A 19,837-nucleotide genomic window follows, 5' to 3' on the forward strand; every position below is an offset into this window, starting at 1 on the left:
ATAAACATTTCCTAAAGCTTCTTTAGGCCCTAGTTCTGCACCTATTTGGAACAGCCTCTAGGGAAACTTTGGGGACAAATTGAAATTTTCTTTCATTTATCCGATGGATTTGTCTTTTCTCACCTGTCTTGGTGTTAGTGACAGGACTGTATCTTGATTTTTTTTGGCATAAATTAATATGCCTAGTCCCTAAAGTCTCCTTTGGGACAATCACCTCTTAATAACACTCGTAAAACAGCATTTTGTGTTATTCAGTCATTTGTATGGTCTTTTCAGTTTATAAAGTACTTTAATATCTATTGTTTTCATTATTATGGTATTTCCTCATAGGCTAGACAGGGCAGGTAGTATTTTCATTTCATGGATGAAGAAACTGAGATCAGAATGGTACATAACTCATCCAGGATCACACAGCCAGGTTATGACAGATCTGTGCCTAGAATAAGAAATTTTCTTATTTCCAATTTAGTGCTCTTTTATGATCCTGTGCTCTGCAGCCTCTTGCCTCACACCCTAAAACGGGGAGCAGAACATGGGATGACTCAGAACTCCTGGGGTCATTTCTAGGTCCCATTTTTTGATCTTGGGAAAATCATTTTAACTTCTCTGAATGCTTATTTCTTCATTTGTGAAACGAGCTAATAATATTACTGTAATTTTCCTGTGGGTTGGTTGTAATTAGTGTTGGAACCAAGATTCAAATACAGGTTATCTGGTTCTTGAATCTGTGTTTTTAACCACTAGTTACACTGACTCTTGCCATCATAAAGAGATACAGTAGACTTTAAGAGTAACAGAGTTGTGTAGCAAGCTAGATGTACTATGAGATATAGTGAGTGTATCAGCTATTACTTCCAACTCTAACTGAATTTCTAAAGTAACTCAAGGTTTTAGAACTCTGGAGAATGGCTTAAGCTAAATGTTCACTGATTAAACGACCTGTGTAATTATTCAAAATGTAGATGCAACATTGGAAAAAAGGCTGAGATTTTTAGAAATCTTTATTCTAAAGTGTTTTTTAAATTAAAGGGTGTCAGAAAATTCTGTTTTTTTGTTTTCTTACAGCACTGGGAGGTGTTCAAAAAAGTAACAGAAGTTTTCATTTTAGTTCCTGCACTTCTTGGTCTCAAAGGGAACTTGGAAATGACATTGGCATCCAGATTATCCACCGCAGTAAGTTTTTTCCTATACGTAAACATATACTGTTTTATCTATACATAAACATATACTGTTTCTCTCTATTGAGGAGAACTTGCACCAGGAAAATAATTTTCTCCTCTGTCTACTGGTAAATTTCTGAACTTCAGGGCTATGCTAAGTAGTTATGCCTGTTAATCATGCCCTGAAAGCTCCCTGGGTTGTCTCATCTGGGGATTATAGGCTTTCCTTCATCCTGAGAAGAAGTAGCATTCTTGCCCCCTTTCATTCCAGGGCATTCTGGCAATTATCATCAGTGCTTAAAACATGGCGCAAGTCAGATATTGAGATTCTTTATGGTTCGATGGTTGGTAAATTGTTATTTAAACTTTTTGTGATTGTAAAAGTAATACATGTTTATTATACAAACTGCAGGAAAGGGAAAAAAGTATCAAGAAGAAAATTTATAACTACCCCCAATTATTTACCTAGACATAATTACTATTAGTATTTTGATATAGATCCTTGTATACTTGGATATCTCTACCTATGCTTAGGTATATCATAATGTAGACACGTACTGTATATTCTAAAAAAAAGAATTGGAATCATATATATTCTCTTTTATAATCTGTGATATCCATTTGTAGATACATCATGATCATCTTTCCATATCAATAAATGTAGACCTATCTCATTATTTTTATTGGCTGTGTGTTTTTCTGTTGTATAGCTGTACCACGGTTTAATCCATCATCGTTATTGAATATATAGGTTCTTTTTAATGTTTTGCTGTTATGAACAATGTTGTAATGAATCTTCTTATACATACAGTTTTACATTCTTTTCTTATTTCTTTTAGGCAAATTCTAGGACTGTAATTACTGTACAGGAAAAATAAGTATACTTTTAAGGCTTTAGCCACATATTGCAGAATTGTCACCCATAAAGGTTAAACACTTTTGATAATACTGCCACCAGCAGGGTTCTGAGGTTTTTTAGTAGCCGAAAAGGACATTGTTTTTTCACTATAACATTCTTTGGGGGTTCACCATTGTGGAACCAAGTTATCATTAAAACCATGTAGCTAGTGAGGTTCACTTCAATGAGCCATCAGCCCACGGAACGTTAGCCAAAAATTAACTAAGCCATCATTACTAATTGCAGTGCTGTTAGTATATGAAGTTTGTTTCTTTCCTTAAAGAAGGTACAACAAATGAATCTATGAACTAGGAAAAAACATTTGTGTATCTAAAGGTAACCAAGATGTGGAAGCTGAACAACCATGTTGTTGATGGGAGCCCTCTTTCACTCCTCTTCCCCTCTCCCCATTTTTCCCCAGGCAGCTGTGAGTTCCCTAAGGTTTCTTGAGTGAAGCAGATGCTTGGAAAGGAAATGCATTAAATAATGTTTTATTAACATTATTATTGGCTTGCTCAGTTAAGAGAAAATGCTACATATGCCCTATGGAAATTTCAAAGCCCTTTCCTTACATATAAAAGGTCATATAGCCATACTCTGCCGAGGCAATAATGAAGTATTGGATGTTAGTGAGTTCTCATAATGTGCCAGCACTGTGCTAACTGCTTAACAAGGATGTCTGTTAACAACCCTATGAGATAAACACTATTCCTGTTTTACAGAGGAGGAACTGTGGCTTTGAACAGTTGAGTGATGAAGGGTGAATCCTGAGAGCTATTTTATATTAGGTGGTTAGGGAAAACTTCTCAGAGAGGTGGTGTGTAAGCTGGAGCCTGAATAATAAAAGTGAGTCAGCCATATCAAAATCTTGGAAAAGACCATTCCAGGTTACATTGTATCTAATCAGTGTAATGATGTCAGTGTAATAATGTCAGATATTTATAAGCATTCTGTACAGATTCACTTTCACAGTTGAGCCTGTGTAACTGTATGTCTATGTAGTAAACAGAGGCCCATGTAACCGTATATCTATGTAGTTTAACATTAAACAACAAGCTTACAAATTAAAAAAAACTTCTAGGGACTTTCTTTTCCTGGTGGCACAGTGGTTAGGAATCCACCTGCCAATGCAGGGGACATGGGTTCGAGCCCTGGTCTGGAAGATCCCACATGCCGCAGAGAAACTAAGCCCATGTGCCACATCTACTGAGCCTGAGCTCTAGAGCCCACGAGCCCCAACTACTGAGCCCCCATGCCACAACTACTGAAGCCCATGCACTTAGAGCCCGTGCTCCGTAACAAAAAGAAGCCACCGCAATGAGAAGCCCGTGCACTGCAACGAAGAGTAGCCCCTGCTTGCCACAGCTAGGGAGAAAGCCTGCATGCAGCAACAGAGACCCAATGCAGCCCAAAATAAATAATTTTTTTTTTTAATCTCTATCTTTCTGCCTTGGCAAATACAGTATATCCTTTGATGATCTGGAAGTCCAAGATCAAATTTAGAATTCTTGGACTTCTTGGGTTCTATTTTGGAACATAGTGATATGGAGAGAGCCAGCCCCTGGTCTGACGGCTGCCCCCTTCCTTCTCCACCCTTGGCCCTATGTCCTGCACTTTGAAAGACCTCACACATACCTCACACCTCACGTTCATCTATACCCACAACAAACAGCCAGCCCTTGAGCGCTCCTTGGCTTGGGCATGCACCAGTGGTGGCATGGTCTGCCTTCAGGAAGATTGGCTTCAGGAAGAGGCCATTGGGCTCTAGGCCATTTAGTCAGGGAGCTTTATGATCCCAGGTATCTGGAGTGTGGCCTAGAAGGGGCTGAGACACAGGCTTCGAGTGGGCACACTGCTTGGGCCCTATGCACTCTTCATCCTAAGGAACGGGGCATAGCTAAAGGAGGGCCAAAGTGGGGCCTTCTAAGCCATGGGTCTCAGAGCTGAAGTCCCTCTTACAGAATTAGAGAACTACCGATTCTAGATTCCAGGAGTGAAAACTTCTCTTGGCCTAAGGAAAATTATATGACATAGAAGAGATTTAGAAGCTTCCTTGTGATGTACTTCTGCAAGATATTAAAACAGGATGGAAAAGTTATATATTAAGAAGGGTTGCTTGAACAAAATAGCCGTAATATTATACTCTGAAGGTAGCAGTCACAGGACTTACTAATAACCAGTGGTTGCCTACAGAGAAAGCAGTTCTTTTATTGGAAGCTTCTTAAGTAACCAAATGGCTGTACCTTGAAGTATACAAGTATCTCTTACATGATATCTGTCCTATCATTCTACTCTTGAGAAGATACTGAAATTAGTGTGAATGCAATAAAAGCTGAGATATAAATGGAAATCCACTACTTTTTGGTGTCTTGGAAGCCAGTCACATGGCTCCATTGTTACACTTTTAGATCCAAGGTTTAAATGCAAATTTTTCTCAAGTGATCATGTGAAGCAGTAAGTATGTGTAAAAACATTAAAATTTAAAAATGTGTTAGGACAACACCCTTTGACTCATCTGAAAATATTTAGAAAGCATCATCATCCAGCAATATACAAAGTTTCAGTTTATGCAATTATTTCAATGAAATTGCATCATCACTATTAACCAAAATGTCAAACCTGGGAATTAAAGAGGATATAAGTCCTTTATCAATTATATTTATTTCCTAATATAATATTTAGGAAAGAAAGCCTAATAATTTGATAACACCGTCATTCTCAGCAGTATCTAGACTGGCAAAAGTAGCCAAAAACATTCTTGATTGTTTAATGACTTCATTTGAAAGTGGGCATCTATATAGTATTACAAATATGAAGTATAGTGACCACAGGATCAATCTAGCAGCCCTCAGTGCTAAGAACTTATTTCTCAAAAATTTAATAATAAGATGGTAATAAGATTTTAAAAATTTGATTAAATTTCACATTTGTTCTAATCTCCTAGAAGTTCATCATATAATGGTGACATTTGGTGTCAGCTGAATATTGATTTTAACACTTGGCATCCAACTGGAATGTGTGTCTAGTATACCTCTAGCTTTTGTCTTCAAAAACAAAACAAAAACTTTTATGTAGTTTTACTAAGGTTTTCAAAGTTAGTGAAATTACATGCATGTGTTCCATCTGCCATCTTTTCCCAGTGATCTACCCTTGCATTATGTTTTAAGAGCTGATGGGTTACCTAGATAGAACTCAATCCAAGAGGCTTTTTGACAGGAGAGGAGAATAAAGAAGAGGTCTTGAAAAACAAGAGTGGCAACATTTAAGGGAGAAGAAAGTTATTAGAATGAGAGTTAAAAGGTGGCTTTAGGTACATTTTGTTAGAAAATGAACTTTGTTCTGATACATGTAGTTAGGCATACCAACACTTAAGCAACTTGATAACTTTGCCAGGAAAACTGAAATTTTGGCTAACTTACCTCGAAGAAAATATTTCTAAAAGCAACATTCTTGAGCATTACCCAGCATTTGTTTAGATTCAAATAACAGATTAAACATGCCAGTCCACTTTGAAATAAGCCATGCTGTAGGGAGTCTGGTTAAAAAAGAATATGCTGCAAATTAAATTGTTTAATTTGATTACGTATTGCCATTAAAGCTGAATTTAATCTTAATCTTTTTATTTGAACTTGATTTGTTGTGGTGCCTATATTTTATATTAGATATTTTTATCAAATGTCTGATTATATTTATTTGTCTGTTCATATTTAAGACAGGAGAACTCCAAAGCTGATTAGAAGCTCAGCTCATGGTGTTCACTGCAGGGTCATCTAGCTGGACCTTTCTTTGGGGAGATGGGATGGAGTCGCTATTTTCCATAGGTCAAGAATTGGGTCACTGATTATAAGATATCTGAGCCGTAAACTAAAGGAATTACTCAGTTCTCTAAGCAATTAAAACACCATAAACTAGATGAATATACCATGTTATCATGGCTTGATGCCATGAGTTACTACTTTTCCATCTACTAATTTGTTTACTTTTATTTTTTGAGGCTCTTTGAGATAAGAATGTCCCCTTTATTGCCAGGGCCAGAGACAGGACTGTTGTTGATTTGTTATATTAGTGGTTCTCAAAATGTGTCCTTCTGAACAGCGGCATCAGCAACTTGTTAGAAGTGCAAGGTCCCAGCCCCACTCCAAGGCTACTGAATCAGAAACTCTGGGGTGTGGCTCAACATCTGTATTTTAACAATCTTTCCAGATGATTCTGATACACATCAAAGTTTGAGAACCACTGTGTTACATGAACAGCATGGAGGCCGATAGGGCTGGGACCAAGTGAGAGAGGGGGAATATCACAGGGTGTGAGATCACCTGTGGGTCATTGTGAGGACGTGGGTCATTGTGTGAAATGGGAAGCCTTTGGAAGGTTTTGAACAGTTGAGTGATGTGATTTGATAGATATTTTTAACAGATTATTTTGACTGTTGTGTTGAGACAGAGCTATAAGAGGCCAAAGACCAAAGCAGGGAGGCAAGTTGAGAGTCTGTTGGAATAATACTGCAGTCCAGAGTTGAGGTTGGCTTGGATCAGGGTGGGGTAGTAACAGGGGATGTAGTGAGACATAGTTGAAGTCCAGAACTCATTTTCAAAGAGAGTTGTCAGAATTGGCTGATTGATTAGCTGAAATTAAAGACCAGGAGTTGTCACTTGAAATTTTCTCTGGATCTGAGAGGGGTAAAAGTAACCAAATTAGAAGATGGAAAGCTAGTAACTTGTGGCATCAAGCTAAAATGACATGGTATATTCATCTAGTTTGTGGTGTTTTAATTACTTAGAGAATTTGATCTCAAGTTTCCTAGGCAGAGTGCTACCATTCTGATAGAGTGCTGGAGAATCATTGTCAGCTGTATTCCAGCTCTGATGCTCTATTTGCTATTAAAGCGATTCTGGGTTAATGACTTCTCAACAACAAAAACCCCAAAGCCTCACCTGCTCTGGCTGTTCTCTACTTGAAATTTTTATTACCCTTGACTTTGAGACCCCACACCCTCCTCACTCACCTCTTTCATGGTTTCTTCTTAGTTTACTTTTTTCTTTGCTCATCCTCTTGATTTGAGGTTTTCTTGAAGTTTCAGTACCTTTGTCTTACATGTTCTCCATCAGTGATTTCATGTCCTGGCACATTGCTGACTCTCAGATTTGTATCTCCGATCTCTTTCCTGTCCTCCGGAGCTGATTGCACCACTCTCTGCCTTCAAAATTAAACTCATTATCTTCTCTCACTCTAACTGTGCTTTCTATCATTTTTGTCAGTTTATTAATGTTACCAATCACCTCCCCTCTATCTAGTTACTCTCTAGACTGTCAGTTCCACCTGTGAAATCCTCTTCCCTTTCCCTTATGCCCCACCTGCCACCACCTTAATTTAGTTGCCTATTGTCTCTAATTGGGATGCTGTAGCAGATTTCTAACTGTACTCCCTTGTGCCAGGGAGAAGGATGGATGAGTATAATTTTTTTTTAAACTTAAAACAAGCACAATTTGAAAGTCAGCTCTTTCATCTATGGTCAAAAGATAATTCTCTTAAAATTTTACAATTTTTTTTCATTTGTGAAATTAGGAGTAAAAATCATTATAGCTATAGAAGGCCAGTCTATGATTACTTTAATTGTTTTGCTCCATTAAAGTCTTTTCTCATTTTTATGACTGTCTGCAGTAGAATCATGTTAAACAAGCTTATAGGATTTTAAGGAAGGCCTATAAAGATGGAGAACTTAAGACATAAGATATCAGATGCAGCCTACTTACCCAATCCGTTGAAGGTCAGTTGTATTTCAAATTTGTTATTCTATGAAGCTAAAGATTAGATGTTCGCAGATAAAAAAGATATTCCAGTAAAGTATGTTTCCTGTTTTAACAAGGGAGATTTAATAATGACAAATCCAAATCAACTTTATCTCTCCCTCTTTCACTTCAGTCAAAATTTATTTCTAAAGGTATAATGATTAACTTGAATAATTTCTCCTAGATTTTTATCTTTTCAACAGTAGATATATGTTATAGTAGTATGTTATCTACTATGTTATAGTCGATATTCTTACAGATATATAACAGTAGTATATAATTGAAAAATAAACCAGGTACAGTGACTCTATAAATTGCTGGGTTTAAGAACTGTTATCTGAGGTCTAAAACTTTCTGCTTCTGAATGCTAGATAGAAAAGAGTCAGGAATGATACTCACTGTCCTAATGACAGGATTTTTTTAAAAAGTCTTTAAAACTATTTTCCAGGAATAAATTGCCTAGCATTTTTCCACTCTAGGCAAAAGTGATTTTTGTTGCCTCAAACCTTTATTCTCTGAAATTACTTTGAAACATTCTACCTTTTTAATTCATTAATTGAAAAAATATTTTTGAGCCCTTTCTATAGCCCTACTCCGTGTGCTAGGGACTCTGCGATAAACAAACCGGAAAATGTTCCTGCCTTCATTGAGCTCACATTCCAGTGGAGGCATGTGAAGTTGGAAACACCCTCTTTCCCTAATAATTTTACATTAGACTTCCCATTCAAACTGTGAAACTTCTAAAATAAAGAAAAAAATAGAGCCCCCAATAATGATGTTAATAACTATGGCATAATTTAGGTACCATCACAGTCTCAGTATTATTTCCTAAATTTGGCATAATTCTAAATTATATGTGTTCTTGTCATATCCTGATGATTAAATACAAATGAGATTGCATATTTCTATTGTTCTTAATTTTGAGGTATGTTTCTTAAGTTATGAATACCAACCCATAGTCATAGCTTTGTGGAGTGGAACTGCTTAAGTTTAATCTAGAACTGTTTGAATCAACTAGATATTTAGCTCTCTCCCTTCTTTGAAGCTTTATTGAGGTATAATTGACATACAAGAAACCACACAAATTCAGTCTTAATTTGATGAGTTTCAGTACACAGTATGTACCTGTGAAACCATCACCACAATCAAGACTGTGAACAGATGCATCACCCCTGTACATTCAGAAAGATATTAGGGTGTGTGTGTGTGTGCGTGTGTGTGTGTGTGCGCGTGTTTTAGTATATTGTTTTATTATCAAATATTTCAAGGGTGTAAAATTCTAATAAAGTGGTTGAGTGAAACTTCCCAGAGAATAACATTTACAAAATCTGGATAATAAATTATTTGCAGGCAATGGAAGGTGATCAAAAGCAGGTAGAAACTAGAGTTTACCCTTAAAGACCATAACTACAGTGGGTAAGAGTTGCAAAGTTTGTGGCTTGTTTTGCTTGATGGAATTCCCCAATCCTTGGGTCTCATGTGGTAGAAAACCCACAGTCTTACCAGCTTGAGGTGGCAAAGGTCAGGGAGTCTGGCAAATGAAAAAAAAAGAAGAAGAAGAAAAGTAGGCAGAGATGTGAAAGGGTCCCATCCCATACTTGAAAGACAAACACACTTATGAGTTTTTGCATTTTTGACTAAGTGCCTTCTGTTACTATGCCCAGCTATAGTGGCAGAAAATTGAAGTTTTGTTGGCTTGAATTATCAGATAACAGAGCTTGGAGGTGACAGAGCAGGTGGAAATTTATGGGGAAATCCCAGCAGCAGAGAACTGCAGAGAGGATGAGCCCCAAAATCTGAGTATTAATTCTCTCCAAATCTTTGACTGACCATTAAACTACACAGGTGCAGGGGAGATCCCCAAAAGGCTGGACTAAAAGTTGGTAGCTGAAGGAACCAAGCAGAGATATGAGCTGCTCCACATTGTGGAAGAGACAACAGTTTGTAGTTTGAATCTAGGCAAATTAACTATTAGAAGGAAAATCCAGTTATCCTCAGAAGAACATAGCATTATCCAGAGTTATTATAACATATTATTACACTGTCTAGTTTTCTACTGAAATCGCTAGATGTGGAAAGAAACACAAAAGTGTGATTCATATTCAGTCAATGGAAAGTGACTCAAATTGGGCCTGGATGTTGGATTTAACAAAATCTTCCAAAACAACTAGTAGAAATATGTTCAAAGAACTAAAGGGAAAAAATGTTCAAAGAATTAAACAAACGTGTCTTAATGAGTGAATGTATCAGATTGGTGATAGCAGAAGAAAGAATTCATGAACTTGAAGATAGATCAATAGAAATTATTCAATATGAAAAATTTAGAGGAAAAAATTGAATAAATATAAATAAAGCCTTGGATATCTGACAATATAATGATGTTAAACATATATGTGATATATTGGTATACTAAATATGGTAAAATTTTAGTATTTGGCAAAACCAGGTAGTGGGAATATAAATGTTATTTTTTAAAAGCATAAAAGCAATTACTGCTGAATGAAATTATCTTTTTAAAATTAAACTTTATTGAAGTATAATTTACATGTAATAATATATGCCCATATAAAGCATACAGTTTGATGAGTTTTGACAAATATATTAAATGTGTAACTATCACCACAAACAAGATATAGAATATTTCCCTCACCCCAAAAAGTTCCCTTATGCTCCTTTGCTGTTAATCCCACTGCCAGGTAATCCCTCTGGTCTCAGGTAATCACTGCCCTTTCAATCACTAGTTTAGGATTTCATATAAATAGTATCATAATTTTTCTCATTGATTATTCGAATGACAGTGTTTGCCAGGTTTCTCCATTATAAAATTACATTTTACCTCTTGATATATTACTAAATAACCTGTAGGAAGGTACTTTGAGACTGCAGACATATCCTGTTACTTAACAAACTTTAGCCAATTATCTTAGCATATATTAATGATTTTTGTCTGAATCCATTTTTACATTGAAGGCTGCTGAATTGTCATTTTCTAACTGTTATTCCTTCTACATTTATTACTTAGCATTCTACTAAGGAAAAGATCTCCCTGTCTTTCTTATCTCCCTCTCTTTCTCCCTCCCTCTTTCTCTCCCTCCTCTCCCTCACCTCTATCTATCTATCTACCTATCTATCTATCTATCTATCCATCCATCCATCCATCCATCCACCCACTCTCAGTATGGACTCAATAGACTCTTATTTTATTCAGTGGGTCATAATCCATTACTGCTGTTATTCATTTTGATGCCCAGATTGTCTCAGATTTGGCTAGGGGGAAGCCCTTTCAAACTGGTTCCTGTGTTGTTTTGACATGCCCTTATTATGTTTTGAGTACTTTGTTACTTTCTGGCATAAGATATTCCAGGCTCATCTTATACTTCCCTGTCCCAGCCCTGGAACCAGCCATTTCTCTAAGGAGCCTGGTTTTAGTGGGGAATAGTATTTAGAGATTTTAGGCTTTTTAAGCTGAGTAGTTCCTTACTACTTCTAGATTCCACATTTATGGTATTTTCTTCTATCATTTTAACTGATATTTTTAAAGGATTTTATGCTTATTTATTTTATGTAATAAAGTTTAACATCATAACTACCCAAGAAGTACCATTTTCACTAACACTAATATTTTACAGGACTGTTTGCATATTTCTAAATTTGATTTGTGGTCTTCATGAGAGAGGTCATTTAGTCAAATCTTCATACTTTGTGCAAGACTGCCAGTGTGTCCTTCTAGATAGATGAGAATCAACCTTAAATCAACCTTAAAACTTCAGAAGAGCAGATTTTACAGCCTCTGGGGAAAACGTACCAATAATCAGTGACTAACACTCAAGGATTATATGCATTTTATGCTCACTTCTCTAAAGGGAAACATTTTTTTCCTAAAAGCCTTTCCCCACTTTCTTCCCATTTCTTTGTTTTCCTTCTACTCCTTCCACTTTTTTTTATTCTTCCTGTTATTCTCTTCCAAATGTTTAGTGTCTTACTGGATATAGGCCATTTTTTAGCTACTCTCCAGTTCCTTATATTTTTAGAGTGGTCTTAGTTTATGTTATGATTTTCATCTTAATACTCTTTGAATTTTAATGTTATTTATGTTGTAGGACCTACATTTAGACAAAAAGCTGAGATTATTTCTTTTTCTAGTTGCCAGTGTTGTAATTCACCAATTAATGTTTTTAAATAAAATTTCTCATTATACCAGTACTGTTTTTTCAGTGATGAAAATTTGAAAAATTCTCTAAAGAACAAAGAAGAAAATAAAAATCATCCATAGACTCATCACCCAGAAATAACAATAGTTTTTTTTTTAATATACCTATTTTTTGAGCCCAGACGTAGAGAATGGACTTGAGGACATGGGGAGGGGGAAGGGTAAGCTGGGATGAAGCGAGAGAATAGCATTGACATATATACACTACCAAATGTAAAACAGATAGCTAGTGGGAAGCAGCCGCATAGCACAGGGGGATCAGTTCAGGTGCTTTGTGACCACCTAGAGGGGTGGGATAAGGGAGGGTGGGAGGGAGGCGCAAGAGGCAAGAGATATGGGGATATATGTACATATATAGCTGATTCACTTTGTTATACAGCAGAAACTAACACAACATTGTAAAACAATTATACTCCAATAAAGATGTTTAAAAAAATTTAAAAATAAAGACTAATACTTCAATGGAGACTTTCAGTACCCTTGTTTCAAGTATTTGATAGATGTAATTTAAATAAATCTGGATTGCACAGAAGTCTTTATCAGATCTTGCCCTAATGTACTTTATCACCTTCCAAGTTCTTAGTTTCTCTAGCTGAGCACCATCAGGTCAACTAATCTAATAAAAATAGATCCAACAGGGCTTCCCTGGTGGCGCAGTGGTTGAGAGTCCGCCTGCCGATGCAGGGGACACGGGACCGTGTCCTGGTCCGGGAGGATCCCACGTGCCGCAGAGCGGCTGGGCCCGTGAGCCATGGCCGCTGAGCCTGTGCGTCTGGAGCCTGTGCTCCGCAACGGGAGAGGCCACAATAGTGAGAGGCCCGCGGACAGCAAAAAAAAAAAAAAGATCCAGCAAAAGCCTTTAGATGGAACATTCATGCTTCTCCCTTGCTACTCTGAAAAAATATAGATAGTTCACATTAATCCTAGGCTCTGGACAGTAGGGTGGGTTAGCCCGCGTCTTGGTGCAGTTTTTACAAGTTGGAGGCAACTAGGGTCAATTTTCTGTGTCTTGCCATACCCCACCCTAATGCCCATACCATAACTGTTTTTCCTAACTATGGAAATGGGTCAACATTTCTCTAGTTTTATTTTCTTTTTTAAATTCTTCTAAAAGTCTTTTCTTTGTAAAAAGTTATTGTTTGTGAATATATTCTACTTTTTAAATTTCACATCATAAATTATATTTCATAAATATGAAATATATTTTATTTCACATCATACATCAACTTGCTATTTATTATTTATCTTACACTAAAAGGATTACAGGTTCAGAGACTCCTAGACTGGAAGGGACTTAGAGATTGTGACCATCATCATTTATAATACAATTAACTGAATAATGTGAAGTTGCTCTGTCAGTTGGGTTTGGTCAGGAAAACAGAGCCATGTTATGTATTGTGGAAATAAGGAGTTTAATAGACCAATCTGGGCTTACACAAATGTGGGAGAAGTTGAAGTAGGAGGATCAGAGAAACAACCTGAAGCACTGGAGTAGGGGAAGAAAGCCATGGGTGTGTGGTAGTGAAGAGATCTGGATGCTACTGCATCTGACCAATGAGACCTTCCAAAAATAATGGCCTCTCCTCCTTCACTTCTGCCTTTCAAATCTTAGGCAAGTTCTTCTCACTGGCAGGCTGTAAGCTGAAGCTCTAGAGAAGGGGATTTTGAGGCATGTCACTGCAGGCATCACTGGTAGTGATGATAGCAAGTGAATCTGGCACAGCTGCTTACCTAATTCATGGTGCTCATTCATTCTGTCATCTTCACCTTTCTTAATCTTGTCCTAGACCATGATGAATGTGTGTCTCCATTGATCATCAAGCAGTCATGGAGTCTTGACATCTTGTACTTTTTCACAGAATCATTTTAGATTGCTTCCTATACCTACAGACATCTTTCTAAAAGCTATAAAAAAGTAACTAATTTCTCTCATACCTATTTCTTGAACACTAAACCCGAGATAGGTTCACTCTTTAAACATTGCTTATACCTTGTTCACTAGAGCAGAGACTCAGGTTGCTAGAGCTGCAAACACAAATTTTATCAATAATTTAGACTTTCAGGCTTAGGAAGGAAATAATACAAGTAAAGACAGCAGGAATAATTATTCTGAAACACTGAGAAATCTTAATATGTGCATTTACTTGATACTTTGAGACTACAGTCGAGAGTGAAGTTAGAGAATAGAATGTTTTCCAGATTGATACAGGAAGTGTTGATGTAGCACTTAACCTGTTGGTTTGAAGCCAGTGAACTAAACTCTAGTTTGTCCATGGTTAACTGCCCATAAATAATTACCCTTATATATCTCCCACTTTACCCATTCATCTGTCTTCAGTGAACAACCATATAATGAATAATTGAAACCTGGCTTAGTATATTTTTAATGATTATTGCTTTCCAAATGTCTGCATTAGAAAAACTTATCAGTTTTGGGTATATATTTTTTGAATCCTAAGTGGTTGAGAAGTATGATTTAGCTTATAGAGCAATTGAATATGTGAATAATAATATTATTTTTTGGAGGCTATTCTTTGATTTAGCCAACAGATGTATACATTTTGATAGTGAAGTACATTATCAAAATTCATATGTGAACTGAATGAATTTTTTATTGATAACAATTTTGGTCATGACTCAAATATAAATTATGTACCTATGAATGATTTATTTATATCGGTTTTTTTGTCAATAATTCTTGAAATTACATAAGTTTCATGATGTGGAATTAAACGCTAGCAGCTAAAAATTATGTAATTATTTATGTTAGGCCTCAGTAGACAAAATTTGGCATGTTAGTATGACACTTGATGTTAGTTGTAAAATAACATCAGGGGGCAGGTAGATAGTACTAACTGGCCCACTAGTTCTTATGAGCTAGTAATTAAGTTAAAAAAAATTTTTTTTCTAAATGTCCCAGGCTAGCTGAGTGTGAGATGCAAGACTTGTAGTGAATTTAAAATTATATTTAACGTGCAATGTGAGCTCATCGAGTATACCAAAGGATTATTTTTGGCTTTAAGACTTCATATGCTGTTTAAACAGAGTACAGAGCATGTGGATTATTCAGTGATACGTGAAACTATCCATCTTAACAGGTAAATATTGGGAAGATGGATTCACCCATTGAAAAGTGGAACTTAATAATTGGCAACTTGGCTTTAAAACAGGTAAGTGATACATATATTTGTTTACAGATCTTGAGCTTTACCTGTAAGAATGGAATAAATGTTAGTGCTCTTAAGTCTACCATTTAATTGTTTCAGGGAACCTAAAATAATAATTGGGTACTATGAACAAGTGATAGAATAAATGGATACCCATGGCTTCTGAAAGTTTTCTTTTTCTAGAAACTGATCAGATTCTTCTAAATATGAAAAATGTATAACATGCAAAATATAGAATAAATATATTTGAGTTAATATCTGTACAATAAATATTTAGCACTTCATGGCTTAGGTGCTGTTTTTCTACTTTGATATTTTTTAAAGTAAATCCTCTATTTAATTAAACTCAGCTTTTAAAATATATTATGGTAAGATGTTTGTTTAAGATGAATTTTTCTTAATTTGTTAATGTTATCAGTGTTAGTATAAATGAGCACATTAAATTGTCAATTACATATACATGAATTATATATAGATTACCTACAGTTCTTTCTAATCTCAGGGGAATATCTCTTTCTCTCCCACCACCCTCTCCTATCCCCAAGACACAAGACTGCAGCCCCCTAGCACCTCTTTAGCAAGTGCAAGCTTAGGAAATGCTCACTAATTTTAATGTTAGTTCAACTAGGACATAATGTTGAGAATATGTGGCAAACAATTTATTTCATGTAATGTTCAAAGACAAAGAAATAAAGGAAATTTTGGAATATAGGCTTTAAAACAATATCTTTGCAACTGCTTCTAAGATCACAGGTATAGAAATAAGAAAATCTGGTATCTAATCTCAGCTCTAACATTAACTAGCTATATAACCTTCGTTAACTTAACCTTTCTGTGCTTAATTTTCCTCTTCTTTTCCACAGTATTGCACTAGAGACGTGCATGATCCTTTTCAGCTCAAAACTGTAGGAATCTATGCTGGAGTAAAAACCAAAATATCTAACAACCAGTAGACAACTATAAATTAATATATAAATTAAAATTTGAAAATATATTCCATTTTTTTCTTTAAATACCCTAAATTCTTACTAAGTTATATGAATTGTACTATAAATTATTCATCAAATTATTCTAATAATTTTCCATCTCTGCTCTTAATTTTTCCTTTCACTCTTAGTCTCCACCCTTCCCTTGTCATCCTCTCTCCCCACAACTGTTGGTCAGGATGGGAGCCAGTGATGGCCGGGGATCCACTGATCCTAGTTGCCACAGCCTGAAGTCTGTGTCTTTGTCTCACTCCACCAAGGATGCATGAGAAACAGGGAACCCCACACAGGCCCATCAGGACATAGTCGGTGCCAGCCAGTGAGGCAGCAACTGGTTGGAGCCCAGTTACCTGTGGACAGAAGCAGAGGGGAGAAGAAAACAAGGTCAGGTGGTGGGTGGCGGTTGTGCTATCTCTGAAGCTTTATCTGCTAAAGCTCATGAGGGAGTAGATGGCGTGGGGAGGGGCGTGGGATGGGTTAGCAGTGTTCCTTCAACTAGAGGCTAGTTATGGAGGATAGAGGTGGGGAGCGATGGAAAGGACAGAGGAGGCTTATGCTGGCATTAGCTGGGGTGTGTTCTTCTGACTATTAAATAGGATCCCAAGCAGATGATCTGTCACAGATTTCTTCACAATTGTACACAGTGGCCACCTCAACCTGTCCATAAATTGTCAAATAAAGCAAAGTTCCCAATCCCACTGAAGAATCATTACCTCACCAGGAGAGATGTGCCTTGCGCTCACATGTATTTATGGCTCCTGTTAACTTCTCCAGCTACTCCTTAACCCAGACCCTGCTCTCCTCTTGCGTACAACTGGGCATTTCCTTTGCAGGTTTACAGAATAGGACTTATTTACCTCAGGGGGGTGTGTGTGTGTGTGTGTGTGTGTGTGTGTGTGTGTGTGTGTGTGTGTGCGCACATATATGCGCTCACATGTATTTATGGCTCCTGTTAACTTCTCCAGCTACTCCTTAACCCAGACCCTGCTCTCCTCTTGCGTACAACTGGGCATTTCCTTTGCAGGTTTACAGAATAGGACTTATTTACCTCAGGGGGGTGTGTGTGTGTGTGTGTGTGTGTGTGTGCGCGCGCACATATGCTGTAAGTCTTACATAGGCTCCCTAGCTCTGTATTTCATTTCCAAGAAGTAAAAGCACTATATTTTATTTCTAAGAAAAACCTTGGAATCACAGTGCTAGAATTTAAATTATTAATTAATTTTATTTCTTTTACATACCATATTATTTACTAATGAGTAAGAGAATGCCGAAGTATCTTAGCAACTGGTACAACCATAATGGTGCTTTACAGCTTGACTCTCAGCTCTGAATCTGCTGTAATGAGAGATGTGGGGCTGGAATCTAGGATATCTGGACTTGCTGGCCCAGGCTTTTCCATTAATTTGCTCTATGACAAGATCAGACTACTTGGGTTTTTCACCTGGAGCCCTGGGTTCCAGTACATGGATTGGCTTCAGAGAGTCTAAGCGCCCAGAAGTTCTACTCAAAATATTGAATGCATCTGTGTTTTCGTGGAGGGAAGAATCTATAAAATTTTTGCCAAATTGTCAAAGGAGTCTATGACACAAACACAGTTAAGAATCAGTGAACTGGAGATTCCTTCAGGGTTTCTTTTTTTTCTTCAGGGTTTCTTTTAGCTCTAGCATTCGACTAACAGGATTCTAAAAGTAGTTGCCTTTTTTTTTTTTTCTGAGGGTTGCTTTGTGCCACCACTGTGGGAAGTACTTTATATATTTATGTAATTCATTTAAATATCAAAATAACCCTTTCATGTTCGATATGATCATTATCATTTTTCAGATTAGGAGCTAAGGTTTTTATAGCACTAATCACAATTGTGACTATTTGTGAGGTTATTTTTTAATGTCTGTCCCTCGCATTGACCAAGAGCTCTGTGAGGGCAGGAAATAAATCTATTTTGACCACTGTTGTAGCCCAACACTAAGCATAGCACCTTGTACATAGTAGATCCTACATTAATGCTTGTTGGATTAATAAATTTAAATAGCTTGCCACAAGATTAAGTGGTCTAGCTAGGAATCAAACTCTTATCATTTGATTGTAGAGTCCAATCTTTTGCCAATACTGTGTCTAGAGTCAGACTTCAGTTATGTGGATTGGGTACTTTTCAATCTTCAGGTTGGTATTTTTTTAGGTGATCTGTGGGTTACACCATCAAAGTCACTTAGGATGCTTGTTAAAAATAGATTCCTAGATCCCATTCCATACCTACTGCTGCCAGATCAGGGCACTTTGAGAACCCATCACCTTAGGGAATAGTAAAATAAAATACAGTAGCTTCTTCAAAATGTAAGGCAGCTCAATTACCATATACAATACTTTCTTCTGACTCCTTGTGTGCATATTTACATCATAAAATAAAAAATGCATTTTCAAAATGAATAATTCTGTTGGATTTTATTAAAACTTTTTTAAGGTTCAAGCAACAGTAGTTGGCTTTCTAGCAGCTGTGGCAGCAATTATATTGGGCTGGATTCCAGAGGGAAAATACTATCTTGATCATTCCATACTTCTGTGCTCTAGCAGTGTAGCAACTGCCTTCATTGCATCTCTTCTGCAGGGTAAGTAAATTTATAAATGTCTACTCTATAATATTTTACTTTCTAATTATTTATTTTCCATGTTAACTATTTTTATTTAAATGGTACTTGTTCATTATAAAAAACAGAGAAAAGTTACCTACAAACTTTTAAAATAGATTATTTCAGATATATTTATATATATTATACGTAATCCTTAGTATAGAGCAAGCTTTCTGAGGTTGTGTCCCAGCTTTAGGTCCCCTGGTGCAGCTCCCAGACAAGATCAGGAAAATAGTCTAGATACTCATTTGTTTCTGTAAGTTAAATTAATTGAGACTCTCCTGTCTGGAAATCGTGCAGAGGATTTACCAGCTTGTCATTTGAGTAACAAGTATTCCAGGAATTCTGAGTTTTAAAAGCAGTCCCTCTGGGTTTCCCTGGTGGCACAGTGGTTAAGAATCCACCTGCCAATGTGGGGGACACTGGTTCGAGCCCTGGTCCAGGAAGATCCCACATGCTCCAGAGCAACTAAGCCTGTGCGCCACAACTACTGAGCCTGCGCTCTAGAGCCCACGCGCCACAGCTACTGAAGCCTGCATGCCTAGAGCCCATGCTCCGCAACAAGAGAAGACACCACAATGAGAAGCCCACGCACCACAACGAAGAGTAGCCCCGCTCACGGCAGCTAGAGAAAGCCCACGTGCAGCAACGAAGACCCAACACATCCAAAAATAAATAAATAAATAAATATTTTTTTAAAAAGCAGTCCCTCTGTTGAAATTTTTTAAAGTTTCAGATTTCAAAAAAATTCCTTTACTGTTTCTGTGGCAATACAAGTATAACCATATGCTTAACACAGCATATTGTTGGCTATAGAATGTTAAAGAGCCAGAAGGTTTTAACGTTTAACTACGTTAAACGTTAGTTATAACATTAATTATAAAAAATTATAATTTTTTTAGTTGGGATATCATTCTTTATATTGATTTATTAATATCAACTTTACACTAGAGAACTTATTATGGAACAGTAATCATAAAGACTTGGTAAGTTTTATTTTATA

At 36.7% G+C, this 19,837-nt stretch overlaps 1 protein-coding gene across 1 annotated transcript in view; it reads left to right on the forward strand.

Moving 5' to 3' along the window:
- SLC41A2 (solute carrier family 41 member 2) overlaps positions 1-19,837 on the forward strand; it is a 98,184-nt gene that overhangs the window by 13,144 nt on the left and 65,203 nt on the right. Inside the window, exons 2-4 of the mRNA XM_024732216.1 lie at positions 1,066-1,173; positions 15,156-15,227; positions 18,669-18,813. Coding sequence (XP_024587984.1) covers positions 1,066-1,173; positions 15,156-15,227; positions 18,669-18,813 — 325 coding nt within the window. The remainder of the gene's footprint in view (positions 1-1,065; positions 1,174-15,155; positions 15,228-18,668; positions 18,814-19,837) is intronic.

Source organism: Neophocaena asiaeorientalis, unplaced genomic scaffold (genome assembly GCF_003031525.2).
Source record: "Neophocaena asiaeorientalis asiaeorientalis breed wild unplaced genomic scaffold, Neophocaena_asiaeorientalis_V1.1 scaffold418, whole genome shotgun sequence".
Classification (NCBI taxonomy): Eukaryota; Metazoa; Chordata; class Mammalia; order Artiodactyla; family Phocoenidae; genus Neophocaena; species Neophocaena asiaeorientalis.